The sequence below is a fragment of the Heloderma suspectum genome, chromosome 2, assembly GCF_057233095.1.
Source record: "Heloderma suspectum isolate Gila_16-S chromosome 2, 16-S_ref, whole genome shotgun sequence".
Classification (NCBI taxonomy): domain Eukaryota; kingdom Metazoa; phylum Chordata; class Lepidosauria; order Squamata; family Helodermatidae; genus Heloderma; species Heloderma suspectum.
In genome coordinates this window covers 233280308-233307711 of record NC_139459.1, presented here as the reverse complement: position 1 = coordinate 233307711, position 27404 = coordinate 233280308, and the positions used below count along the sequence as shown (strand labels likewise).

The window sequence follows — 27404 nt, the reverse complement described above, 5'->3', positions numbered from 1 at the left end:
CAGTGTCAACAATACTGGGCTAGATGGGCTCATGGTGTGACTCAGTATGAGGCAGCTTCCTATGTTCCTACAACATTTCATGGGCTGCTTTTCATTTAACAAAAATTGTTGGGGTTTTGTTATAGGCATTTGCATTCCACATCTAATTTGTCCCTATGGATTCTTGCATATTTTCATGTGAAAGTCTACAAAAAGTCACATGCCATATATCAATCTCCTTGATTCTTGAACATGTATGGCAGAGGCAGGGAACAGAATCTTGAAGAGGGAAGGAGAGGACTGGAGAAACCCCTTCCACTGCTGCAGTCTAGACATTCACCTCCATAGATCAGCCTCTCTCCACTTCTGGATCTCCAGCTTGCCTACTCAGCATACTGGGAATTTTAATATTTCACTCAAGTGCATCTTCCCTCATCATTCTTGGTCAGCAACGGAGTGGAGCTGGCAGGAAAGGGTTAACTCCCACTTCCATGGGAAGCAGGGCCAATCAGATCAGACTTGTACCCATCCTGAGGGGCAGGAGCCCCTCTCAGTCTTGGCTCTACCTTCCACAGGAGTGCAGGTTAATCAGTGGCTCCCAAGTTAGCCTTCGGAGCAGTGACTTTTCTTTCTAACTTTTTTGTCTTTATTTTTGTTCAGACGTCCAATGTGGAGCTAGGCAGGAGTCTCTCCTCACTTCCCACTTGGGAGTCTTTGTCATTTCTGTCTCATTATGGCCACTGTCGAAAAACAAAGCTTTTTATTTTCAAAGAGGCAGAACAAGAAGTACTTAAGCCTACCTTTATTGTTTGTTGGAGGGCATACTTGATTATCAGAATGCTCCAGTCCCCTCAGTGACATCTAGTCTAAGGAGCGCATCCTGATCCAGCAATCACACGCCCTTCTTTACTCTGGCTGAGTTCATGGACCAGGAAGAGGAGATGGCAGCTTCCAGGTGCAGCTCTCCATACCCGTTTCTGTCAGAATCAGGCACAGCTAGCACTCTGGAGATGGTTGGAAGTTGTGCCTCTCGGTGGTGCCAACACAGAAAGCCTGCAAGCAGGAAACCTGTTGACGAGAGTCAACAGCTATCATGTCAAACACTCCACAATGTCCTCCAAGGAGCTCATCCCAATCTGGCAATCACACACCCTTCATTACTGTGGCTCATCTCACAGCCCTGGAAGGGGAGGTAGTGGCATCTGGGTGCAGCTCTCCATGCCCATTTCTTTCCACGTCAGGGAGGGCTAGTGCTCTGGTGATGGTGGGTAATGACCGTCAGCAGAGCTGACAGAGAAAGCCCACACACAGAAAGCCTGTCAAGACTCACAACCACCATGGTTGTCATGGCAGATGCTGAACAACCTCCTCCAACAGAGTGCAGAGCCCAACAACACTCTTAACATTCCAAGGGGTCAGCGAGGCCCTGTGGCAGTGATGGGGGATAGGGCCTGGAATTGGGACAAAATGATGAGATTCCAGTCCTGCCTAGCTCCAAGCAACAGGGTGTTGACAGAGCTGAGGAGTTTCAGAGCAGACCATGGACACGGCGGCTGTGATGTTCACTGTCCAGGCAGGAAAGGCCAGCCCAACACTATTGCCACACCCCTTGGAGCATCATTATGAGAGGGGCTGGGGCAGTTGGCAATTGGGTTGTTTCCCAGAAGCCCAATGAGCAAAGTCCACCCATAGCAGCGTGACTCACCTCATTAGCCAGGGGTGCATTCTCCAGAGACCTCATGCCTAAGGAGCAAAGTCCATCTGTAGTGGTGCGACTGTCTCCTCATTACCTGGGAACCTGTCCAGTTCCCAGGAGCTATGCTCACTTGACATTGACTCCTAGTGTACCAGGATGGTCATCACGGGCAGGCACTAATCTACCCTGTCCGGGGATGAAAGAGTGCTGAAGGCTGAGGCAGCAGGGATCCTCTCAAACCCCATTCACTGATGGGAAAGCCTCACACTTGGAATTATTTATTATTAGATAGGTCAAGTTATGAGGAAGGGCGTGCTGTCCCTGAGGCACAGCCCAGGAAAAGGCAGGAAGCTCCATCCCCATCCCTCTCTGTGCAGTGAGGAAAGGAGGGCCCATAAATTCAACTCCCACAAGAGAGAAGGTGGGAGAAATCTCCCCCCATCTTCTCCCCCAACTTGACCCCTCAGCCCACAGTGTTCCCACAAAGTTGGGGAGTTACAAAAAAATCCTCTCAACCAGTCCAGATACCCCATGCTGGTACAACTTAATGTGGCTGTTCTTCAGTATACCAAGAGGTTAGATGTGCCAGACCTCACTTTCCCCTCAGAAACAGAAGGGCGGTGAACTCTCCGGTGAGGAGACTAAAGGTTTCCAGAACTGTTTCCTGTGAAGAGTTTTATACACCCTCTACTTCAGAAGCAGAAGGGGCAGTGTGCGGTCTGGGCAGAGATGAGGAAGTTCCTTCCTAGCTGATGACTTTCCCACCTTTTCCCCTGAAGCCACTAGTACAGGAGGAGCCATTTATTCTATACAGGGAGCTGCCTCTCTCTCTCCCCAGCCCTGAGAGGCCAGTGATAGAGAGCCTGGATTCTGGCTGCAGATATGATCGGACTAAATCTACAGCTTGTAAGTGTATACTTCAACTCTGAGGCTAATTTGTTTTTACTCCTTTCTTTGGCAAGTACTCCTTTTGAAGATGTTGTAATAGAATCATGGACAAGAAGCAGCTTCTTTGTCTGTCTCGTGATAAAAGGAAGAGAAACCTTCCAAGCACTTTACTAGTTCCTAAGAACTAAGAAGGGCCCTGCTGGATCAGAACAAGGGTCCATCTAGTCCAGCATTCTGTTCACAGTGGCCAATCAGCTGTGCACGGGAAACCCACAAACAGGACATGAGTGCCACAGCACCCTCCCGCCCATGTTCCCCAGCAACTGGTGTACATACGTTTGCTACTTCTGATACTGGAGGCAGTGTAGAGCCATCAGGACTAGTAGCCATTGATAGCCTTTTCCTCCAGGAATTTGTCTGACCCCCCTTTAAAGCCATCCAAATTGGTGGCCATCACTACGTCCTGTGGTAGCGAATTCCATAGTTTAACTATGTGCTGTATGAAGAAGTACTTCCTATTATCTGTGCTGAATCTCCCACCAATCAGCTTCATGGGATGACCCCAGGTTCTAGTATTATGAGAGAGGGAGAAAAATGTCTCCCTATCCACATTCTCCACACTGTGCATAATTCTGAACACCTCTGTAATAATTTTGTACACCCGTATCCCTTTAGGAAGCGGTTTAAGTGCAGGGATTATAGGAACTTCACAATTTTCTGTCAGGATGACAATATCCTATCAGTATGGAGGACAGTTCAACATTTGAACTAGTTTTACTGTCTAAAACTTATTGTGGTTTGATATCTGAACTCTTCCTCCACAGATTAGATTCAAGGCAAAATGTTTTCATGCCCCCTGAAGAACCCTAAATTTCCTTGGATTCAGGTTTATTGATCAGGTACCTTCCCAAGAGAAATTCTCAGATTATTCCGTTTTCCTTGTGTTAAAACTAAATAATCACATGGAAATTCCCAGCACCCATATATCTCCCTTGTCAGGAGATCTGCAGAGAGGAGACACCAGAGCTCTTCTTGGGACATGGATTCAAGACCCACTGGGGGAGGAAAAGAAGACTCTTGGATTCTCCAGCACGGGAACTCTCTAGATTCTGCAGATCACATAGGAGTATATAGTCATGCTCCCCTTCTCAAGAAGCTCCATAGATAATTCAGATGTAGTTATGGAAGCAATTGCTATTAATGCAAGATGCTTCCATGCCCCCCTATTGATTCATCAGTGTCTACAGGGGATGCATATTAACCTATATTGTTACTTAACCATTGTATTTGATTTTATATTCTACAGGAACTCAAGCGACCTGGCAATGTAGTAAGTATTTGTTGGGTCCATGCCTCATTGACAAAATAAAAATTTAATGAATAGGGATCCACATTGCTTACAAAAGGGTGGCTGATATATGATTGATACAACCACATTAAAATATGTGAACTTACATAGCCTCTGTACAAGCAGATTGGCTGAGCCAAGAGAAGGTGAATCAAGGCGAATGGGCGTTACTTCCAACAATTTTCCATTTCATAGCCAAATGGTGGGTTGTCCCTATTCTCAACCTCCTTACCATGAAAACAAACAGGAAAGTGGAGAGGATCATTTCAGAAACTGAAGGTGGAATCCATGGATAATCTGCACTCAGTGTGGCCACAGAGCTTCCTGTATGCATTTCCCTCCAATTCCTATGTTGGCACAGGCACAGTGCAAGATTTGTATGATTGGGGCAAAGGTGGTGATGACAGCTCCACATTGGCATAGGAGGCCCTGGTTTTTGGACTTGATAGACCTCAGTGCAAGCCTGCCCCAGAAACCTCCAACCTGACTGGATTTGATATCTTAGGGCCCAATTATCTACCTGGATCCAGCCTGGATCCAACTCTGCACCTGGGGGTTGAGAAAGGGCTACTCTTAGAGCATGGGTTGTCAGAAGAAGGGGTGAATACGATTCTGGTATCCTGCAGAGTTTTCACAGCAAACATCTATGAAATGACATGGAAACAAATGCTTCCAGAGCAGACTACGATTCCTGATGAGCTCTATTTGGTGAAAGCAGGGGGGGGGGGAGAGGAGGGACCTTCAGCAGCAGCTTGCCCAAGGCAACCTGAAGTCTAGTGCTGGCCCTGAATCCAATTTTCTGTTCACAGCCTATGGCTTCAGGTAACAAAAAATTATTCATGCAGAATTCCTGTCCAACAGGAGATGAACTGAAGGGATAATTCTGTCAGTTGTAGCTCATACTATAGCACCACGAAAGATAAGAGAAGCTACACCTGGAGAAAATTCTCTCTTTGATGCAATTCCTGTGGGCCATGATCACTACTCTTTTAAGAAATGCATTGAGGGTACATTGAGTCGTGCACAGGGAGGGCCATTGTTCAATGGTAGAGCACAGGCTTTGCATGCAAAAGGGCCAGCTTCAATCCCTGGCATCTTGAGGTGGGGCTGAGAGAGACTCCTGCCTGAACCCCTGCAGAGCCACTATTAGTATTTAATGTGTCACAAGACCCTTTGTTGTTTTTGCCGGTTAAGATGTACTGAGCTGGATTGACCAATGGTTTGACCTAGTTAAGGTAGCTTCACATTTCTTTTTTGTGTTCCTTCTATGTACTCTTTTTTTTAATTAGGTGTGTTGGGGACAACTATTATTTGGGTGCATTTTTCCTAGTCCAAGGGAAAGACATTTTTCACATGCTTAGAGTCACTGTTCCCTTAGGTCCTTTTTAAAACAAGGAGAAGGAGAAAGAGAAGCAGCAGCAGCAGCAGACAATGACCACTGTTGAGTCTATAACAAAGGAAGCTCTTTTTGGTGATCAGTATCACATTGCCCCTGAACACCATCTCTGGATGAGAACTTCCACCAAGTTTCTTTGACATCATCTGCTATTGCACCATCTGTCCTCAAGGTTTTGTAGTTGTCTGGGCATATTTTCTAGACTCAAAAACCTGTTTGGATTCTGCTTCTGCCTTCTGGTCCTTGTGGAAGAACTCCAATGTAGCTGAAATGCCATGACAACAAATACCAAGCAAGCTTTTAAAAGTGTACTCTGATTTAATATGTAAACTTATTATGCCTGCTTGTGACACGAAGCCCCAAACACATTTGCAGTGAATGCCACATGGCACCAATACCCTCCTGTCATGGATCCAGAGACAGATCCAGTTGAGCCAACATACTTCTCACCAGCAGAACTAGATATGACTTCTAAAACATGGCGATGAAGACAGAAGTAATTAAACAAGCACCCACACTAGCACCTTATTCAGAGCAGTTACCACCACCTTATGCATATTTATCTCCATATTTTCCCCATTTTCTTTCTAAGAAGCATTCAACATTTTACCATCTTTATTTCATTTATCTTTGTTCCTTATTTATGCAGTTATTATTACCACCCTGATAAAAAAAAAATTCAGAAATAAGGGCTGAGGGGTGTGGGGGGGAAACCTCTCATTTCTTCTTTACTGACTGACATATTCTCCTGAGATGTAAAACAGTCCCATGCCCTGAGGGATTTTGGCAGACAACTCTGCTTCCTCTCAAGCTTCCATAATGTACTCTACTCCCACTTCTGCAAATTCTATAGACCATGTCAAAACCTGCAGTACATTTCCCAGCTCAAGGGGAGTCAAGAAATATTAATTAATCCCAGTCTACAGAGCAGTAGTAGCACAGCAACTGCCATCTCTTGTTCCATTAACTCTTTTGCTCTACTAAGTCAGTACAAAGGCAACATACTAAATGAACAGACATTGCCCCAAAGTCAAGAGAGACTGCATTTTTCAGTATTTCCAAATAAGATCTTTTTTGACCATGCAGAAACAGAAATATTATATTCAACAAAATAAATCAGACTTTGAAAAGTTGGTTCCTTCAGTCAAATGATAAGAAGTTGCAGTCTAAATTGCATGCTGGTTGTACTTAGAAGAGAGACACAAAAAGATACATCATGTATGAACATGATCAGAGGCTTGCAAAAAAACACACAAAAAAACCCATACCTGATTAAGTGTGGCATTCCTTATTTGGAAAAGGCTAATTTTTCAACTACATTTAGGGAGCAATCCTATGGCCACTAGACAGCAGCTAGACGGCCATAGGATATCGTGCTATCCGGGAACCAACCTTGGAGTCTGTGCTCTGAGGTCGGTTCCAGGAAAACTGATCTCCCCTCACTTCTGCGCTGCCTCAGAGGCAGTGCGGAACAGCCCCATCCTCTGCGCTGACAAGACAGCGCAGAGTGGCCAAAAGGGGGCGTGGCTGGGGGTAGGGAGGGGACGGGGGAAATGCCTGTACGACACATCCTATGTGTCATACAGCAGCCTCCTTCCCCGCTCCGTGCTCCTGCGGCTAGACAGCAAGGAGGCGGCCGCCTATGTGGATAGGATTGCGCCCTTAGTTACAATGAAAACTGTAATAAGATGGCATCACAGGGGCATTTGTCTGCACATAAAATATTTAAAAAACATAAATTAGAAGAAAGCAAGTGCTGGTTTATCAGAAACCTAAAGACAATTTTTAAAATATATGGTGGAGTTGCAAGAAAGAAAAGAAACGTTTGGTATTATTATCTTAGGTTGCAATCCTATACACACTTACCTGGGGGTAAGCCCCATTGCTCAATCAGGCTTACTTCTAATTAGACATGCATAGCACTGTAAATTCTTCAGCTTATCTCTAGATCCTGTGTTCCCTTTGTTGAATGTAAAGATGTACATTTCAGTTGATAACTACGTCCCTGTATTGTATACTTTAACCACAGCAAGAATTGTAATGCATATTTTAACTTGCTTGCTTATCCTGCCTCTAAGTTTTATATTTGTACTGTAATTAAACAGCAAGGGCAGGATTGACCAAAGTCAAGGGTTGAGGAGCATTACCAGTGACAAAGGTGTTAGGACTCAGCGCATTTAAGACAGTTCACACTCGTTGTGGCATCTGTGTGCTCCATCCTTGGGAATTCTGTGTAAGGTGTGTGGCGTGTCTTAGCCCTACATGCAGTCCCTGTGGGCACAAATACAACTTACTCTTGTGATTGTGACACCCTGCCGAAGTGGCATTCTCACTGTGGAAATCAACCACATTTGAGCATACAGTGACTATAAGGCCTGCTCACATACTAAAGCCATCATGGGATCAGCAGGTCCACAGGAGTTTCAGGGACCAGGCATATGTGTTTATATCCTGTATGGACAATTGCCATCAACATGAAGCTTAATGATGAATGTGGGTTAAGTGGTTTGCTAATACTTGTTCCTGTTTGCTGACTTTCATCACCATCTCCACATAATTTTTCTTGAGAACTTAAGTTTTCTTTTTAAAGTTTCTAGTACTTATATGTTTACAGGATAAGCAACTTGGAAATGCACAAGGGAGCTTAGGGTATCTTGCTAGTGATCTACCTAGATCACTTGGAGTTTATCCACAGCATGGAACTCTTCCCAGATTTGTACAACACAAGGAGGAGTATGTGATCCCAATCAACACTGCACCACCAGTTTACTAAGGGGCTTTGGAGATTGATGGCTCTTCCTCAGAGAGCAGTCAGCATTGTATTTCAGGCTTCATTCCTTTTCAACAGTCAAACTCAGTTTAGCTAGACTCCTGGCCTCCAATTCTGCCCCTTCTGCTTGCCCTGCTCTTAGACATGCCAAGGAAAATACATGTGAGCAGAAATATCCACCTCTCTGCCCACACCCGCCCTAGATCCTTCTAAGTTCAACTGCTTGGCTTCAGTTACTGAACAGGGAGGCTGGCCAGGTCCCCCCTACCCCCAGGGAGGGGAATACCCCTCAGGTATAGGGTAGGGTCTTCTTTGCAAGCACCCCCAACCCATGAGAGAAATCCAGTTGCACACAAACTCAAACAGCACACAAGGCGATCCACTTCTAATATCCATCTAAAGTGGGACCAAGCCCTGTTTTCAAGTCAGCTTCCTCAAGCAACAGATGGGAGGCATCAGGGTATTCAGGGCCAGAGCTGTGTGTGTCAGCTGGCCCGCCCTGCTCCCCCTAAGGGTAGCTGACTACCCTTAGGTGTGCCAGAGAACAAGGTCCCATCACCAGTGTTGAAGTAACACTCAATTGCCAGTCCAGTCGATTTCTGTATGTGGAACGGGGTGGGGATACCATCTTGTTCTTTGCCTTAAGCAGCAACACGTGACATGTCCTGTTTCAGGTACACAATGCCAGGGACAAAATGTCATCCCTTCAGCTCCTGACCCCTTAAAACCTGTGCCTAAGTTTTCTGCTAGGTTTGTGCCACATACCTCGCCACCCACACTCAGCAGTGCAACACGTTGGTGTAGGGTTTGAGAGGATACCAGATTTCAGGGTTTGCAGTTAAGACACTTTCCTGCCCCTATTTTATTTGGAAAGGAGAGGTGCCCTTTAGGCCGCCTAAATCTCACCTCCTTCAAGGGAAGCTCTGGCTACTCTCCCTTGTGTGATGTGCGAGGGCTGGTTTGGTTTCCTTGGCGATGACAGCAAAGAGTTCAGAGATGCTCCGTTTGTCCCTATTCCCCAGGGGAGAGCAGCTCTGCGACCAAAGCCTGGCTCATGCCCAGCCCCCCTTTGCCCATTCCACCCAAAGATGCCTGGGCTCACTGGGGCGGGGGAGGCCGCCTTGGCTAGAGCCCAGCAGTGGTAGTACCGCTTCTTCCCCCGCCCTTCTCTCCGCCCGGCCCCTGCCGTTCTCTCTGGGCGGGTCCTGGCTGGAGCAGCCGATGCCGCCCCGCGCCCGTCCCCTTCTCACTCGCGCTCCCTCTCTCCGCCCGGCGCGGTGCTCTCGCCACACCAGCCTACGGGACCCAGGAATCCCCCGCCGCCCGACCAGGGGCATGGAGCCCGCTCTGCGGCTACTTGTGGCCTTGGGTGAGTCAGTCCCCGGCGGCGTGGCGCGCCCTGCGTTGCTCTGCCCGGTGCTTCGGCTGCCGCTAGCTTGGGTTACCTCGAAGCCGCGATCAGCAAGGTTCATCCCGTTGGTCGGAACGGCTGCTCGGTGTTTTCAAGCGGCTAGGGCTCCGTCCTTTCCGGGGGAGCTGCTGCTGCGCCGATGGGCTCCGAGGGCGCGGGCTGGACGCGAGCGTGGGAATGCGCTGGAACGCGAGAAGTTCCTCGTAACACTTTTTCAACCGCCGCCTCTGCGTGTGTGCGCTCATGTAAATGCCATAGCGGGCTTTCCCTCCGTCTTCTTTTGTACATCGCCTTGGATCATAAAATCCTGTCGTAGCAACAGGAACCATGTGATTATCTACCCAGATCTTAATAGATCAAGTCTGTAATAACGAGCCTGGTCTGGAGCTTACCAATGCTCAGAACATTTCCCATGTATCTTCCCCACGAACGGCTTCACAAACTCCATCTCGCAAACCTGTGTTATCAACCTGTGGTGCGGGGCAAGCGCTCCGCTACGCGCCGCTGAGGGTGGCTTCGGGCTGGGCAGAGGGGCGGGGCGGGGGCGCAGGAGGGGGTGGCTTCACCTTTTCCTTCCCAGCTCTCTGGCGTATACAAAATAAAGTGAAAATGAAACACAAGCAAAACCCACCCCCCCGTTAGAAAGATTAGCAGCTGGGGGGAGGTAGACGAAAGCAAGCTGTTTTTCTCCCTAGGAGTGAGTGTGTGTATGTGAGAGAGAGAGAGAGAGAGAGACGCCCCGTCCCCAGATATCAAGGAAAGCGTGCGCGGGGCGGGAATGAAACCAGGTGGAGATCTGTGGGTTTTGAGGGCCGCAAATGGCTGGGAAGGAAAGAGTTAAGAGCCACCCCCACCCACACCCACGTATGAGGAGCGGTTAAACGAACACTTGAAGGGGGAGGGGAACAGGGTCGCCCGCCCGCGTTCGGCGACTGTGAGAAGGCGTTTCCTCCGGAGATACGGTGCCCCGAGGAAATCCAGGGCCAATCGGAATTCCCCCCGCGGGTGGAGGCGCTCGACGCAGGTACCTAGGCATGCGCGGCTTCTCAGGCTCCCCGAGCGCATGCTTTTAACACGGGAGGGGCTTCGACTCACCCCGCCCCCATGGTGGACTGCCCTCCCCTGACTCAATTATAAGCCACCCGCAGCTGTTTTGCCGGAAAGCCCCGCAGAATTGCCATAGTCAGGTAAGCGCAAGAACCATCTAGTCCAGCATTCTGTTCACGCAGTGGCCAACCAGCTGCCTGTCGGAAGCCCACAAGCAGGACATGAGCGCAACAGCTCCCCCTGCCCCCGTCATGTCTCCCAGCAACTGGTGTGTTTAGGAATACTGCCTCTGACACAGGACATAGCGTATAGCCATCGGGACCTGTAGCCACTGGTAGCCTTTTCCTCCAGGAATTTGTCTAACTCCCTTTGAAAGCCACCCAAATTGGTAGCCATCATTGCATCTTGTGGTAGCTAATTCCATAGTTTAACTGTGTGCTGTGTGAAGAATGATTTCATTTTATCTGCCCTGAATAGAGGGGTATGGGGGCGGGAGGCCTAGATATAGTGGCTTGTCTATGCCTAGGCCATCCAATAAGTTACAGTCCTATACACACGTATTTGGAAGAAAGTCCCATTGAACTTGGGCTTACTTCTGAGTAGACATGCATAGGATTGCACTGTTAATCAAGTGAGTTGGAAGTTGAACCAAGCTGTTCAACTCATGCTTTTAACCACTGTAATAATGTTCAATATTTATAAAATGCTTGGAAAAGTGTAAAACACAATGAGGTGAGCCTTGAGCATGCGATTAAAAAAAAAAGTTCCTGAAGAATGATAAGAACACAACATATTTCTCATAAAAATATTCCTCAAGGCAACTGTAAAATATGAAAATACATACTGAACCCTTCATTCAATTGTTTTATAGTGATTTTAGTCAATAATACCTGGTCTCAAGTAAAGTATTATACCTGGTGAAATGCTGTATGACTTACCTGATATTATAATGCATAACATGATGTGAAACATGATACTTAAATCAATCATGCATAATTTTAAAAGTAGGATAATTAACCATACTCAAAGGGTTGTATCCAATGGTGCCTTTGCACTAGTGGAAAGCACTTTCACTAGTGCAAGGCGGGGCATCCGGTTTTTAGCAGATATCCTCTGTGGCTACCCTTGCCCCCTTAAAGCTGTTCCTGAGGTTGGGGGACCTTCCAGAACAATATGGAATATGGTGCAAAGGGCTGTAGTGGGGTCAGAGGATCAGTGGAAATTGGATGCCCTGCCTTGTGCGAGGGTAAGCACTTCCCCCTGGTGCAAAGCCACCATTGGATACAACACAAAATACATTAATTGTAATGATTCTGAAAAATTATCAAATTTAAACAGAAATGTACCACTCCTGGCTATGTACTGACGATTTTGATCTTGACCGGATTTGATTTGGGCAATTAGCTGTTTTTTAATAGATCTTTATTGAAAGGGCAAAATTGTGAATAAAAATAAGATTATGTGGAAATAAGATGCTTGTAATCTGATCTCTAGATTTCAGATATAAATTGAAGCAAGAGGCACAAAACTCAGGGCTAGGTAACAGGCATGGGGCAGAGCCTAGCAAAGAAAACCAGAAAGTACAAAAAGTGAAACATTGTCAGGGTGGACACTGAGCCCATAGAATCCCAGAGTAGTTCTGATTCTGAGGAAGAGCAGCCGCTCCTGGGAGAGGAGTGCGCTCATCCTTCCCAAGGCCAACAGCTGACAGAGATTCCTCCCACCGGCATTCCTAGCTTAGATAGCAGTCCTGGGAGTGACAGAGCGCGGGAAGCAGACTTGCTGGACGCGTGACGCCGATGCAGGGAGTGGCACCAAATGGAGGGTAGGGATGTACGAAAGTTACTTACCTTTTCACAGCTTGGCTTCGTGGTGGGGGGGAGGCACTTTGCTTCTCCCCCCGAAGTTCAGGCGAGGGGGAGGAGGTGTCCCGCCTCGCCCGGCTGAAATTCAGGCCGGGGGGCAGGCGCCCTGCCTTGCCCGGCCGAAATTCAGGCCGGGGAGAAGCGCCCCGTCTCCCCGGCCGCGAAACAAAAAGTTAAAAAAAAAAAGACCCCGTGATAGGCTACGTGACGATTTACGTAGCCTATCACGCCTAAATTTCCAAAGTCAGCAGTGATAGGCTACGTAAATTGTCACATAGCCTATCACGGGTGACTTGGGGGGGGGGGGAAGTGCGTACGCAAATGGCGGCGCCCATGGGGCGCCGCCATTTGCGTTCCTTATTTTGGCACGTCTAGTCTACGTAAAGATTTACGTAGACTACAGCGAAAATAAGGGCAACGCAAATAGCGTTTACGTCTAGTCTTTACGTAGACTAGACGTGCCAAAATAAGGAACGCAAATGGGAACGCCCATGGGGCGCCGCCATTTGCGTACGTGCTTTTTTTTTTCCCCAAAGTCACCCGTGATAGGCTATGTGACGATTTACGTAGCCTATCACGGCTGACTTTGGAAATCTAGCCGTGATAGGCTACGTAAATCATTACGTAGCCTATCATGGGTGTTTTTTTGTTTGTTTTTTTTTTGCAATGGCGGTGGCGGCAGCCGGTTGGGAGACTGGCCGCCGCCCCTGCCCGCGCCGAACCGCCGCCGGGACCCGCCGCCGAGAGGGACATTCGCCGAAGGTAAGTCCCGGGGGGGGGTGAGGGGCGGGCGGAGAATTTCCCAACTAACTTCGGGGGGCCGAATGCGTCATCGCTCGGCCTCCCGAAGATTCGGGGAGAAATTCTCTGCCATCCCTAAGGTGCAGAAAGGAGGCGTAGTGCCCGGTTGGTGCGCAAACAACGGTTGCACCCAGAGGATCCAAGGGAAAAGGGGAGGGACTCTCCCTAGCCCATAAGTTCAGGGTCTGCCAGTGATTCCCTTTCAAACGGGGACCAACTGTTCCAACTTAGGGCATAGGTACTCTGCTGCTCATATCTAGTTGCTAACAGTAGAGTTGTTAAGTTGTAAAAGAGGAATAAAGCTTTGAAAAGTATCCCTTTGTCTGTGTCTGGATTTGGCTACTGGATTAGACTGAGGGAGGCCTCCAAGGAGCACTTGACAAACATATAACCCTGCTTTCTCGGTCTCTCTAAAAGGTGCTATTTGTAAGATGTCATATAAGGCTGCAATCCTGTGCATACGTACTTGGGAACTCAATGGGACTTACTTCAGAATATATATGAATAGGCTTGGACTGTAAATCTTCTCCTTGGCAAAAACTTGAGACTTGCCTTTCTCTGTGTTATTCACCTTCTGCTATTTCCTCTCCCTTAAAAAGAAAAAAAAAACCCTCTTCCCTCAGATCTGTCTGGGAGGTACTGTTCTGTGTCCTTTATGGATGCAAGAGCTGGAAGAGCACAGGGCCAAGCCTTCCCTGTAGTGTTACCCGCCACATTGCAAAATACTTTGCCAGCTGGCCTCCTAACCTGCTAGATTTCTGTTACAGGACTGTAACATAGCTTTATCAGAAAGCTTTCCCTGATGGGCTGATGGATTTGGCTCCTTTTTCTTGTTTATTTTATCTTTGCAGAACTTTACCTTGGCTGTGTTAGTGTTAACCTTGGCTATTTCTCTCTTCACATTTGTGTTTTTAGATTTGTAGATTGTTTTTACTGTGCCCGTACATCGCTTTGGGTGCCATTTTTTTATGGCCGAGAACATGGTATATACATTTGAAAACATACAGCACAGTCCTATGCATGTTTACTCGGACGTAAGTCCCACTGTGTTCAATGGGGTTTGCTCTCAGGTAAGTGTGTATGTAGGATCCAGTTCACTCCAGTGCATGTTTACTTGAAAGTAAGCCCCAATGAACACAGCAGGACTTATTTCTGAGTAAACATTAATAGGATTGGGCTGTACATAACTAGCAGACAATAACAATAATGCAAATCAGGAAGCAAAGTTTCCCCCAGTGCAGTTATCCCTATGCTACAGAAGTTTTAGTGTTGAATTGCTGCTTATCACCACTGCTTAAAGACACAGAATCGCTGCCAAGAAAAAAAAGTTGCTAGCCCTATCTGTAATCTAATAGACCCCAGCATCTTTCTAGAAACTGAGAGAGAAGTCAAAAGTCATGTTTTTGTTTTTTTACACCAGCCTCCATTTGACCTCCTAGGCACCACTCTCTTCCAAGGGCAAGGCCTGTAGTCTTGGAATTAGTCAGGAACAGTTGAGGGGGCCCGTGACGCAAACCAGGAAGAATTTCTATTGCGCTTTAAGGAGTATTTTGATATTTCTCATGTTGAGGACTAACTGGATTTTCACATCCTTTGACCTTAGTTGGTTCTGCCAGTAAAATGACATCTAGGGGGTGGGATGGGTGACATCAGCCATGTTCTTTCCTCTGCAGAAAACATGGGCCCAAAATCCCAAACCTGGGTACCCCCTGCTGTAGTCTGAGGCCTAGCCTTGTTCCCAGGCTATGGCTCAGTTTCTATAGAAGTGGCTGTCACGTCTTGCCAGAAAACTGCATTAAATAAACCTGGATGCTGTTCCTATCCACGTTGTTTGACAGTGAATTGGGATAAATTTCCATCTATCTCAGATTCTCCTCTGAGATTCTGAACAATGCTGTTGTTGTTGTTGTTGTTGTTGATGAGAATTAGGATTATGTAACACTAGGACTATCTAACACTAACATCCGCCTTATTCTGGGCTGCTGTAGCATATGCAACAAAGGTGTGTGTGTAAAAACATATGACAAGTACAAGACTATCTGCTACCAGTTTAAAATGAGTTTATTAATTTAAGTTTAAAATAAGTTTAGTAGATTTAAGGTCTTTGGCTTTAGAAATTACGTAACTGTTTTCAAAAAGGAAAACTATCGTGAACTTTCTGCTGAACATAGACTTGGGGTTCTGTGTGTGCATCTGAGATCTGATGAATTGATTTTATACATCTGATCCTTGCAAGGCCTTGTGTAACCCACTCTGGCAGACTAGCTGAGTCATAGGCCACATTCAGACAAACATATCTTGGCATAATAAGATGAGATATGTACAAGCCTTTTGCCCGCCCCACCCCTTTGGCTCCTCTATTTTCTGCGTGAGCAAACAAATCAGGAAGTCTTCAGTTAACCATAGTTCCGCATTTTGTCTGAACTGGAATACTGTGTTCACCAACTTTGGCACAAGCCAGGATTTGAAGTTGGATTAATATCCTAGTTTGTTCTGAAGCTAGTAATTATAGTTTTCTAGTTTCTACAAAACAAGAAACTATGGTTAGAGCAGCTTCCTGGTTTAATCACAGCTCACGTGAAAGGGCTGCATGCATGGGGAAAAGCTTGTTCTTATCTTGGTTTATTAAGCTTAGATATGATAATCCATATTATCAGGGCCACGGTGGCTTAGTGGTTAAGACGCTGAACTGCAGACTGGAAGGTCGGCAGGTCAGCAGTTCGAGACCCGAGTGCTGCGTGACGGAGTGAGCTCCCGTCTTCAGTCCCAGCTTCTGCTAACCTAGCAGTTCGAAAGCAAGAAATTGCAAGTAGATAAATAGGTACCGCCTCGGCGGGAAAGGTAACAGCGTTCCGTGCACCTCGGTGTTCAGTCATGCCGGCCACATGACCACGGAAGCGTCTTTGGACAGCGCTGGCTCTTCGGCTTAGAAACGGGGATGAGCACCGCACCCTGGAGTCGGACACGACTGGTTGGGGACACCTTTTTTTACCTTATGATAATCCAAGCCAGCTCATAAGATCCCACATGTGGTAGGCATTGTCTGTACTCAGAAACATCATGTACAGAACCTCCCACCCTCACCACCTTGCTTCCTACTAGCTATAAGAAGGGGGAATTCCCAGTAGAAGTCTGATGTAGGAGACCGGAACACTATTTACAGCTCCTGCATTGATGACTCCCACACTTGTTCGCATAGAATGTTTAAGCCGTGGGACAGCACTGTCTAGTCAGCATCCACATGGCTAAGAATGTGAGGAATGGGCAAAGTTTGATGATCTTCAGCTAGAAAGGGATTGCCAGCCTCCCACACATTCTGAGAGGGAAGCTTCTGGGTATTTCTAGTGCGTCAGTGCGCAAGACTTGTGCTGCTCTGACACTGTCATACTTTCAGGAAGGGACTACCCACTTGAATTCAGCTGTGAATGTATTCATAGTATTGCTTTAGATACTAGTATTCATTGTGGGGGTGTTTGGATGATCACGGGGGTAAAAGAAGCCATAATGGCTTCTACCCCCACCCCTGTGTGTGCTGCACGTGTGACCACAGTTTGCATAATTACCTGGTATGTAGCGTGGTTTGCCATGTCATCTGAACCTGGTGCAGTGTGTGGTAGGGGTGGCTTCTTACCAGCATCACAACCCCTGCTACAAGCTGTGGATCGTGGTGTGGGTAAGAAGCCACAACTGCTGTGCACAGTGCTTGGTTCAGACAATACGGCAACCTGTGCTGCACTGAGGGTAATTTTGCAAATTGCAGTCATGAGTGCGGCATGTGCGGGGTGGGGGGAGAAGCCACAATGGCTTCTTTTACTCCCATAATCATCCGAACCCAGTCAGTATTGCTTTAGATCATTCATAGTGTAATGGACAAGAGAGCCATGGCAAGTAGGCCAGAAAACAGTGTGGAATGTAAATTTCCACCCATTCAGAATACTGGTGCTTTATATTGAGTTAAATAGCTATGTGAGCCATGGAGGTACTGGAGGATGAACCATTTCACTGCCTATTGCTACTTTTCTGGAGGTCAAAATACAAATGCTTTGTCTGTAAATAAAGACTCTTGTGGAGCCTTGGTCCATGGCTGGGGACAGAGTGTCACTTAGTTGGTATAAACTGGAGTAACTCCATTAAAGACTTATTTTTCTACTGGACGGGAATGACGTGATACAGAGGGTATTGCCCACTAACCCCCAGTAGTGCTCTGCCCTACCATTGTTGCAACCTAGCCTGATTTGGCCTTTCAGTGTTCGTTTATTTATAAAACAGTTTAATGTGAGCCTTAAGATGCTTCCAGATGAGGCTTTCATGTGCAATCTCTCTGCCTGTCCTATGGAATTTTGCAGGGGACCCATTCAACATTGTTTTCCTTTGTAACCCTCATCCTGTGTTTCCCCACCACTTCTTCCGTCTTTTTCCTTACCACAGAAAATCCGTTGAGGGGGAAAAAAGACAAGAGCTGCTGCACAATGCCTTTTCATGAGCCATCCATCCAGAAGCACCCTGATAATGTATACAGCCTTATAACGTATTCCACAGTGTGCAGTGTAGAAGGAGGTCTGTTCGAGATTTTTTCCTGAATGCTGTGGTTCTTCTTTTTCCTGCCCCAGAGTCACTTGCACTCTAAAACTCCGCTAAAAACAGGCCTTGCAGGTGGGGGAAGTATCTGGGTTTCTGCATATCCTGTTATTTCTGCTTTTTTTCACATCACAGCTCAGGAAATGAATTGGCTTTGCCAAGTTGGGTACACAGTGATTCTCTAGCTAACTTGACCTTCCTCTGCCCTTCATCTTGCTACTGTTGCCTAAGTTTAATTAGTTAACTGAAGAGCGGTGTATTTAAAATGAATGACAATGAGCCTGAGCTAATACTACAATCAAACAGTGAGGCAAGGAGTTTCCCATCTAAGACACTCATCAAACTTTCAGTGTTCTCACCAGGGATTCTCCACCCTTGAGTCCTTTCTTGCATCATCAAGCCAATCTACTTTAAAGTAGGGATATACATACTGTGTAAAATCTGATCCGTCTGTGTTTCGGGGATTGTCAGGTGCCTTTTGTTCCGTTGTCCTCCCACAGATGGATGCGGATATTTTTTTCCCGTTGTGCGGAAAAATACGCAAATAATTACATATGTACTTACTTAAGTATTTACATAATTTACCTTAGTATGTAATATTTAACATATTGTCCTCATTCCATTCAATGTTTCCTCAGCAGAAACTTGCCTATTTTCCTACAAATTTATATGCGTAAATTTCAGGAAAGTAAAAAAATCATCCGGAAGTCCATGGACTCTGTGCGGCCTGAGGGGGTTGCTCCGCAGCAGATTCCGCAGGTCGGATTCTTAGAAATCTGAGCTCATTTTAGTCTGTCTTAAATTTCTCCAGCATCCCTGCTTTAAAGCAAAGGCTTTATTTGAATGAGGCTGTGAAAGTCATAGTGATCTGGGAATTCTGCTTGCACACAAATACTCCAGATAGGACTGTTGCCTGTGCTGATATGTGCAGCCCAGTGAGAAGAGAGAATCCTTTGCCTTAAGAAATACATGGATGGCAAAACTACACAATACACAGAAATGCCCTGAGATCCATATTTGTTTGTTTTTAAGAGACAATCTCTGTGTGTGTGTGTGTGTGTGTGTGTGTGAGTGAGAGACAGAGAGAGAGAGCCTTGAGCAAGCATGATTTTGGGAGGGGACAATTTTGAGCAGAGAATCGGTGGGTGGGGAGGAGGTGCTTAACCCTTTGCGTGCCTGCCGTTTTTTACTCCAATTCACCCTCGCATCAGCCTATTACCCCTGTAGAGATCCAGACATTTTATTCATTTGTTTGTTCATTTTATTTATTATCTAAAGCATTTTTACCCTGCTCTTCAGCTGAAAAGGTTCCCAGAGTGGCTTGCATACAATCAATAAAGTGAAGATGTTTCATGCCCTCAGGCTTACAGTCTAAAAGACATGACACAAAAGGAAAAAGGGATGGAGAGGGAAGATGAAAAAAGTGAACCCAGACACCAATTCTTAAAGTTAAATAGTAATTCTTATAATGGCCAGCTGGAAACTGTTCAGGGAGCTGGTCTTTCAGCAGTGCTGATGGAATGGCCTTGCTTTTCATCTCTCTCTGATGCAGTCTGCAGGAGAGCGGTGGACAACATTTCACCTGCCACATTTCTGTGTGTCGGGCTGCTGTTCAAAGGAATAGAGGGGAGGTAGCCCTCCATTCTTTTCTTTTTAGGCTCCTGTTAAGGGCACATTGTTGTTGTTCAGTCGTTAAGTCGTGTCCAACTTTTCATGACCCCATGGACCATAGCACGCCAGGCCTTCCTGTCCTCCGCTCTCTCCCAGAGTGTGCTCAAGTTCATTAAGGGCACATAAGCAAGGCTATATTTTTTAAGGCAAAATAACTCTACAGACAGCAATTAGCAGGCAAAAGTTAAACTTTTCTTGCCACTGAGATTAAGTGATTGAAAAAATCCATATGATTGGTTCAGTTTTGTAGCCGTTAAAAGGGGAAAATTGGTAACCCCAATTTTAAAGAGGTCAGTTCAAAATCTAGCACTACAGTTAGCAGGCCTAGCCAGATATACATGCATGACCCAAACTAGACAAGCTGCACCCTAAAATGCATAGGAACCCAGACTTTTTTTTTAACAGCTTATCACTTGGGGCCAGTTCTTTCTCATACAATATTTTAATACATGGAGAGTCATTCTTAAGCATGAAAAAGCATGCACAAGTAATTGTGCAACTGTTCCTTTTTGTCTTTAAACATATGGCAGGGGTTGGGGGGAGCGGGAGTAAAAAGGATGCCTGAAGAGCTTCTGTATGCCAGCTAAAATTCGTTGTTAATTTCTTTTTCCACATAACACAAAAATATCTCACGAATGACTAACTAGCATGGGGTTTATCACGTTAATTTGTGTCTAAAATGCTTTCAAGTATGTATATAAGCTGGGACAGCTGACTCACTCCCTTCCACCTAGTGCTGGCTGAGCCCTCGATTGTCAGGGGAGGCTGAAGTCTCTTTTCAGGCTCTTGCCTCCCTGGAGACTCTTCTTGTGGGTTCACATGGCCCTCCAATCTCCCTTTTGTTTTGAACTCAGAACAAGAACAAATACAGTGAGGCTTCAGCTGGCCCCGTGAGGCAGCTGCCTCAGGCATTGATTCTGGGTGTCTCCAAAGGGCAGGAAATATTTGACTTCATAGCAGTGACAATTTTCAAATGATTCAGAGTTACAGCGGGCATTCAGACACTTATGAGAACAAGCAAGAGTGACCCTTGGGTTTGTGTATTCCCTCCTCCCCTTATGCACCAGTATTAGAAACTTCTGCTCATGGTTTCATCTGGACCTGTCAAACTATAGTTGAACAAACCAGAACTGCATACCGTGTTCAAACGGTATTTTGGAGTCCTCATTTGCATACAAATTATAGTATGGGCAAACCATTGTTTGCCTGGTTTAGATGAAACAGCAAGCTATGGTTTCCTGCAAATTATGATCTGGAGTTTCTAATCTTGGTAGGTGAAGAGGATGAGGAAGGGACATGAACATGAGGCTTATGCTTGCGTGTTCTCATAACATCAAACCATGACTTGGCATTACATCTGAGTGGTCCGGCAGCCTTATCTATGCCACTTCTCAGTGGCTTCATGTTCCAACCGCATTTTAAACACTAGCAAAAAAGAAGAAGAGGAAGAAGAATGAGGGTAATCTCTGCTCACACAGAATCCCCAAAAGAGAGCATGCCAGTCATATCATTTCCAGGAACAAGAGAAGTAGAGAGGGTAAATTAGGGATTGCACTGAGTTCAGTACTTTGCTCAGTGGGCACCTAAAACAAAGAACTAAATAAAAAGAAAATGTAAAGCAGATGTTCACAGAATGGCAAACCCTGCACTGACTCCAGATCCTCTGTGGGTTTTTGGGCAAGAGACCTGTAGTGGTTCTCCACCAGGAGAAGCTTTTTGCAGCCTGTAGCTGATGTGACAGACGTAGTTGTGGATTTCTGCTTGTTACACAATTGTAGAGACACCAAAGCTCTGTCAGAAAAATGTTGGCAGCCCTAAGCGAAGCTGAATGGGAAAGGTTTAGCTTCATAGGCTAGTCAGTTTCATGTTCCTGTGTAGCTGAAGGGAATCATCTCAATAACAGCCTAAAGTTAACCAATTTTGACAACTTCTGCCCAGCTTGGTAAAACATTTTTGTTTTGCTCTCTAGCAGCCCTGCTGACTCCAGTGTTTTTACTTCATTGTAGTGGCAAGAGTGTTGGACTGGGAGCTGGGAGATCCGGGTTCTAGTCCCCACTCCGCCATGGAAGCTCACTGGGTGACTTTGGGCCAGTCACACACTCTCAGCCCAACCTACCTCACAGGGTTGTTGTTGTGAGGATAAAATGGAGAGGAGGAAGATAATGTAAGCCACCTTGGGTTCCTTGCAAGAGGAATAAAGGTGGGATATAAATGCAATAATAATAATTCATTCCCCACTACTGCTACACTAGCATCTCCATGGCAGTGGTTACATTGTGGTGCACCAAACGCAATCAGCATCTCAGCACCAATCATGTTGCAGGAAGTTAGACAACACATAGTGGTTTCTGCTTTTGCTTTCTGTCAGCTGTAGCTACTTTTCTCAAGTGCATTGTTTAGAGCTAGGTTAATAGGGAAAGCCTTGTCCTCTCTCTCTCTCTCTCTTTCTCTGTCTCTCTCTTTCTCAATCGCATATTTCCTGTATGCTTCCAAAATTATTAGACCTGGTAACCAGACTTTTTGTTCTTCCAGCCAAATAAGTCCAGTTGAGTACCTTTTCCAGGGTATCAGAAATTTGAATAGACAACACAGAAATGAAGCTGACTGGTGAGGGTATGAGGTTCCTGGACAGAGGAAATAGGTTTTGGCTATGGAAATAGGCCTAGAGGGAGGACAGCCCTACACTATATGTTTTGGCCTAGCAGTATATTACGTACAAATATGTATAATGATGGAACCCGGTGACTTTTTTATTAAACCTGTTTTGAGAGTAGGGTAACTGGGAACTGAGAAACAGCAGGGAGTTATTAACCCTTTATCCATCCCCTGTTGTTCCACATTTAATTAGCCCCCTCCCCAGTGATGTGCTCCCCTCACCCCAGAATTCCATAAGAGAGCAACCCTATGGCCCCTAGACAGCATCTGGGGGGCATTAGATTGTTCGGTTTCTTGGCTATGAGGTCGGAGATAGGGCTCTGACCTGGGAACCAGGAAACTGTGCTCCCTACCCCCTCATAGCTGTCATGGAGAGAACCATGCCAGCTACTTCTCCACACCCAGAAAATGGAGCATGGAGACAGGGAAAAGGGGGTGTTCCCAGGGGAGGGGAGGAGACCAGGGCAGCTGTAGTACACCATTTCTTATGGCCACTCCAGCCTCCTTCCCTCCCTCTCTGAGGCGCTGCTGCTAGATGGGCAAAATCGCCCCTCTAGAAGAAATACAGGGCAGCTGAAGCATGGAGCTGCCACTCCGCTCCTGCCCTGCATTGGATACTCGGCAGCCTCCGAGTTCGGAGGCTGCTGCCTATCTGGATAGGATTGCAGCCTAAGTTAATTTTCATGGCACATTCCCAAAGAACTCTGGGACCCATCATCAGCCGTTTTCTGTTGGAGATCTGTAACCTGCCCACTCTGTATTTGGAATTCTCCAGAGAGAAGGAATGACAATTAAACTAGTTTAAAGCTGTGATGTAGATATGCCCGGAGAGGCATTGAGAACACAGGTTGGTGGTTAGAGCCAATGGAATTGTTTTGGTTTAAACTTTAAACATTAAATCAAGCACTCAGGCTTAATTAGTTTGCAGGCCGTGGCCTAGAGATGGATGGAGTTCCCGGTGCCCTTCAGCAAAGTTTGAATTCTTTCCCAGTGAACTGGGACTTTGAGTCAGCAGGGGACAGCATCATTCATGCTCATAGTTAGTCTTGCATAGTGCTAGAGTCATTATCTCTCATCCTGGGAATTGTACACCAATTCTTTTCACTTGCAGTCCTCTAAACTGAGCCAGCTCTGGGCAGCCTTGGATTTCCCCCTCAGTCCCTGGCTCTAAAATCTCCCCCTGACTATTTTTGCTTTACATGCTCCAGCTATATGGCTGCCCCTAGCCCACTCATTGTGCCAGTCCTGGCAGTAGGAAGGGGAACTTGGTTGCCTAGTAATGGCAACCATGCTAATTCCAATTTCACAGCCCTGGCTAAGTAACAATTTCCAGAGGGGTAGACCTGTTGCAGCAAGATCAACAAGGAGTCTTGTGGCACCTTAAACCCTAACGCATTTATTCCAGCATAAGCTTTCATGGGGTCTGTAGTCCACAAAAGCTTATGCCCTAGTCAATTTGTTTGTCTTTAAGCTGCCACAAGACTATTCATTTTTTAAGTTGCACAAGACTCTGTTTTTATTGTAACAGACTAAGGCAGCAATCCTGTACCTACTTTCCTGGGAGTAAGCCCCATTGAACTCAATGGGACTTACTTCTAAGCAGGCATGCATAGGATTGCAGGGTAAGGCTGCAGTTCTATACACACTTGCCTGGGAGTAAGTGTCATTGAGCTTCATGGGGCTTACCTTTGAGTAAACACGCATAGGGATGTGGATTAACACAGCTACCCTTCCGGAATATGTAGCGGTTTGGAAGGGTAGAAGTTTGTGTGGAGAGTAAAACTGAATGTTGCAAACTGGAGAGAGGTACAGCAGTTCCAGCCATTCAGTATCAGACTCGTCAGTTTGTACATATCCACATGCTAATTTACCAGGTTATTATTCACAGGAGGTTGCTGTCAGACATGTGCAAAAGAATGTGTGGCTCTGCAGATGCACCTTGTCCTCCACGCTGTGTCACAATCTATGCCTGCAACAACCATCATTGGTTTCTGTGTGTGTGTGTCATTGCTTGCATCATGCAGTTCTGAGAACTTCCAGGAATGTATGGTTTCTTTGTACCAAGAACCCTTGTGACTCCCTTAACAACTATCTAGGTGTTGTTTACTACACAAAGAGTCTAGATACTGAGACCACAGAGCCCTATCTAGAACAAATTGATGGTAAGACATCAGACACCAACTACATATCTGATTCAACCCAGGCACGTCTTTTGACATCTCCATCAGCAGTGCTGACTTTTCCTTCACACATTAACCACTTTGCTCTTGTGCCTTCTTCCTTGAAGCATTGCTGTTAGCTAACTTCCAACTCAAGTTGTCCTTGCATCTAGTGTTAACCAGATGTTGAGCGTCTGCCACTTTTCATTACCTAAACACCTCTTTAGGAGGGCTCCTACTGAGGCTTCCATTGTTGGTTAGCTGGCTCCTAACCTGACTTCTTATAATAAAGGAATCCTTTCAGTTGTGAATGTCCCAGCTTTGCAGACCCTCACAAAGTGGATAATGCCTTGGAGAACAGATGCTGCCAACTCTGTAGAGCGCTATGCTATAGAACAGGGAAGGGCAGAAGGTAGATTGGGATCTATTGATTGATCTCTGGCTGATTTGCAGTAGATCAGCAAGGGTTCCTGACTCCCAATTGTCTTAACAATAGCAGCAACTAAAAAGCTCCCCCCACCCCTCACTAAATTAGGTTTCGAAAAAGAATAGTTAGGGGAAACCAGGAGTGGATTTTGTGTGAAAGAATTTGTGAACTTGGTTCTGATTGTTGTTGTTGTTGTTGTTGTTCAGTCGTTAAGTCGTGTCCGACTCTTTGTGACCCCATGGACAATAGCACGCCAGGCCTTCTTGTCCTCTGCTCTCTCCTGGGCTGAGCATGTGCTTAGAGGCAGCCTGTTCCTTTAATTCTTAGCGTATGTCCACTTGCCTGAGCTACCATTTTGCATTTTGCTCCAGTTTGTCGATACAGGGTTCTAGTAAAAACCAAAATAGATATCGTAAGCCTGAAGTCTGCCTGTCCTTGCTATGGAACACAAGAACAGTTGGTGAACTAGCTGCTTTGTGATTTCAAGGGTGTTGCTGCCTCACTCTATGCTTCCAGTTCCCCTTTACTTACATTTGTTATGGCAGCACGAATCTCTCTGTCAGTTCCTGATATGCAGAGAAAGCAAGAAGAGCCTTCTTCTAAAGAGCTTGTGATTGGAACAGGGTGAGTGAAGAGAAGTTACCTTAACGTTACAAGTGGTGTCCAAAGTTACTGGTTTTGGATGAGAGACTTATTTTTTCCTTCAGCTATCAAGAAGCCACTGTCATTAGGGAGGGGGTTGCTATTGGTATATTCATTGCACCCCTGCCAGTGAGTTGTGGGCTAGAAGAAGGGGGAAATTTTGAGAAAACCACAAGTAATCTCTTCCCCAGAGTTAGGCAATGAAACCCACATCGCATCAAAACAAGACTAATCTTGGGAGTCTCCCACTCTGTGAAGTGGAGGCAAGCAAGTCATGTCTAACCTTTTGCGGGCTCGAACTCATTGTTCTTGGAAGGAAAAAAGGAACATGACTTGTGAATCAGGGGTAGTCATGGATGGGCGTCTGTCGAGAGCACACACGTGAGTAGGGGCCCACTGACAAGGTTCCCTGGACTTGCTTCTCCTCTTCACCATTGCAACCTACTTGTTCACCTGCCTCTCACACTGGCTGAGACAATGGTGGTGACGGTGAGAAAGAGGAGCAGTAGATGCCACTGCCTTCTTGCTCACTGGCTCTCTGCCTGTCAAGCAAGCAAGTGGTAGCAGTGATGAAAGAAGGATGAGGAGCAATAGCAGCTGGTGACAATGGCAGTGAGAAAGTGAGGTCACTACGGAGGAGTCCATTGAGGATGCCTTGCCCAAGGGCCTTCAAAAACCTGGAGCCAGCACTGGACTTGTGCAAAGTGTTGCTGTGCTCAGAACACTTCTACTTCCAGATGTGGCTCTTTCTTAATGCAATTCTTGAGTACAACTCCTTGGCCCTGTAGTACAAGTTGTCTTCCACTCAGACTGCTCTGGTGGAATTTCTAAAGAAGGCAGACCTAGTTAGTAGCCATGGACATTTTCTCAACTGATCTATTGACCTAGTCTTACTGGCCCTAGTCTCCCCCATCCTGAAATCTTACGCATTCCTAATTATGAGGATGTGGTAGAGTTTATCTGCAATCTCCTCCTATGCTATTTGTGCCTATTTTCCTATGGTGCCTAACCACATGTTCCCTTCTGCAGAAGTTGGTGCCAGACCTTTTTTTTTTCTGTCTGTTCCACCATAGAAGTGGCAAAGGATGCCTCTGCTTCAGGAGAATGTGCGTCTCTAAGTGGGGGTGACAAACATTTCAGCCTTTCATACAGTGTATGAAGCCCAGATGTGGTAGGAGAAGCGTGAGTGACTCTGACTTTCCCTCTGTCACCATTTCCACAGGACATGGGGCCTTTGGTCTGCACTACAAATTTTAATCACTTTCCAAAACTGTTCATGTGTCATCGTTTCCAAGCAAGGAATTCTGGCAATTGTAGATATTTGAAGAAGTGGGGATCCCTGTCAGACAGACCACCCCCACAATGCTACAGTTTGGAGGAAATCGTGACAATTCAACCAGTATCAAATAGGCTGAGATTTCTTGTGTAGATGAGTCTACTCTAATCCTTCTCCCCTCCTTCGTCTCCTCTTGAGATTCCTCTCTGAGACCAGGCCCCTTACTGAAATAGATGTCTTATATTTGCTGTTTACATCTGTGCCAATATTAATTGTGGTCTCCGTGTTAAAGGGAGAACCTGTGGGTTCTATAAGGAAAATATGAAGTTTACCTTCAAACTTTCTTACTGCCTTGTTAAGGCTTAAGGACTTGGTAGTGCACACATTTATTTTCTTAGCTCCTCAGAGAGGAGTTGTTGTTTTTTGTATACAAATTTTTCTTGAATTTCAGTAATATTAACAAAGCAAAATAAAACAAAACAAAAATAAAAACTAAAGTAAAGCAAATTCCATCAGGATTACATCTTCTTACCATACAGTTATATTTTAGTGGGTATACAAAGGTCACAGGTAATTCTTGTTGGTGCTACTAGATGTTTTATCGGACGGACTCAGGATTATTCTTCATCTGTTTTCTTCCTTATAAAAGCCATAGGGTTTTATAGTGCAAGGGAATCAAATATTGATGTTCTGTTCTGTTCGTATATGCGATAAAGTCAAATGGTATCACATGGAATGAATCATGTTTGCTTTGACCCCTGGCCACCTTCATCTTGTGCGATATTTTTTTCCATT

General features: G+C 46.0%; 1 protein-coding gene across 7 annotated transcripts in view; it reads left to right on the top strand.

Annotated features, from left to right (window-relative positions):
* The first annotated feature begins 9279 nt into the window (after window positions 1-9279).
* Window positions 9280-27404, top strand: part of ADGRE5 (adhesion G protein-coupled receptor E5) — a 58665-nt gene continuing 40540 nt past the window's right edge. For 2 of the 7 annotated variants that reach the window (XM_084838480.1, XM_084838482.1), the window contains exon 1: window positions 9280-9446. In XM_084838480.1, the coding sequence (XP_084694606.1) occupies window positions 9299-9446 (148 nt within the window). In that variant the 5' untranslated portion in view covers window positions 9280-9298. Of the gene's footprint in view, window positions 9447-10597; window positions 10676-27404 lie in introns of those variants that run through there. The other 5 variants (XM_084838486.1, XM_084838485.1, XM_084838484.1 and 2 more) reach the window with 4 other exon arrangements.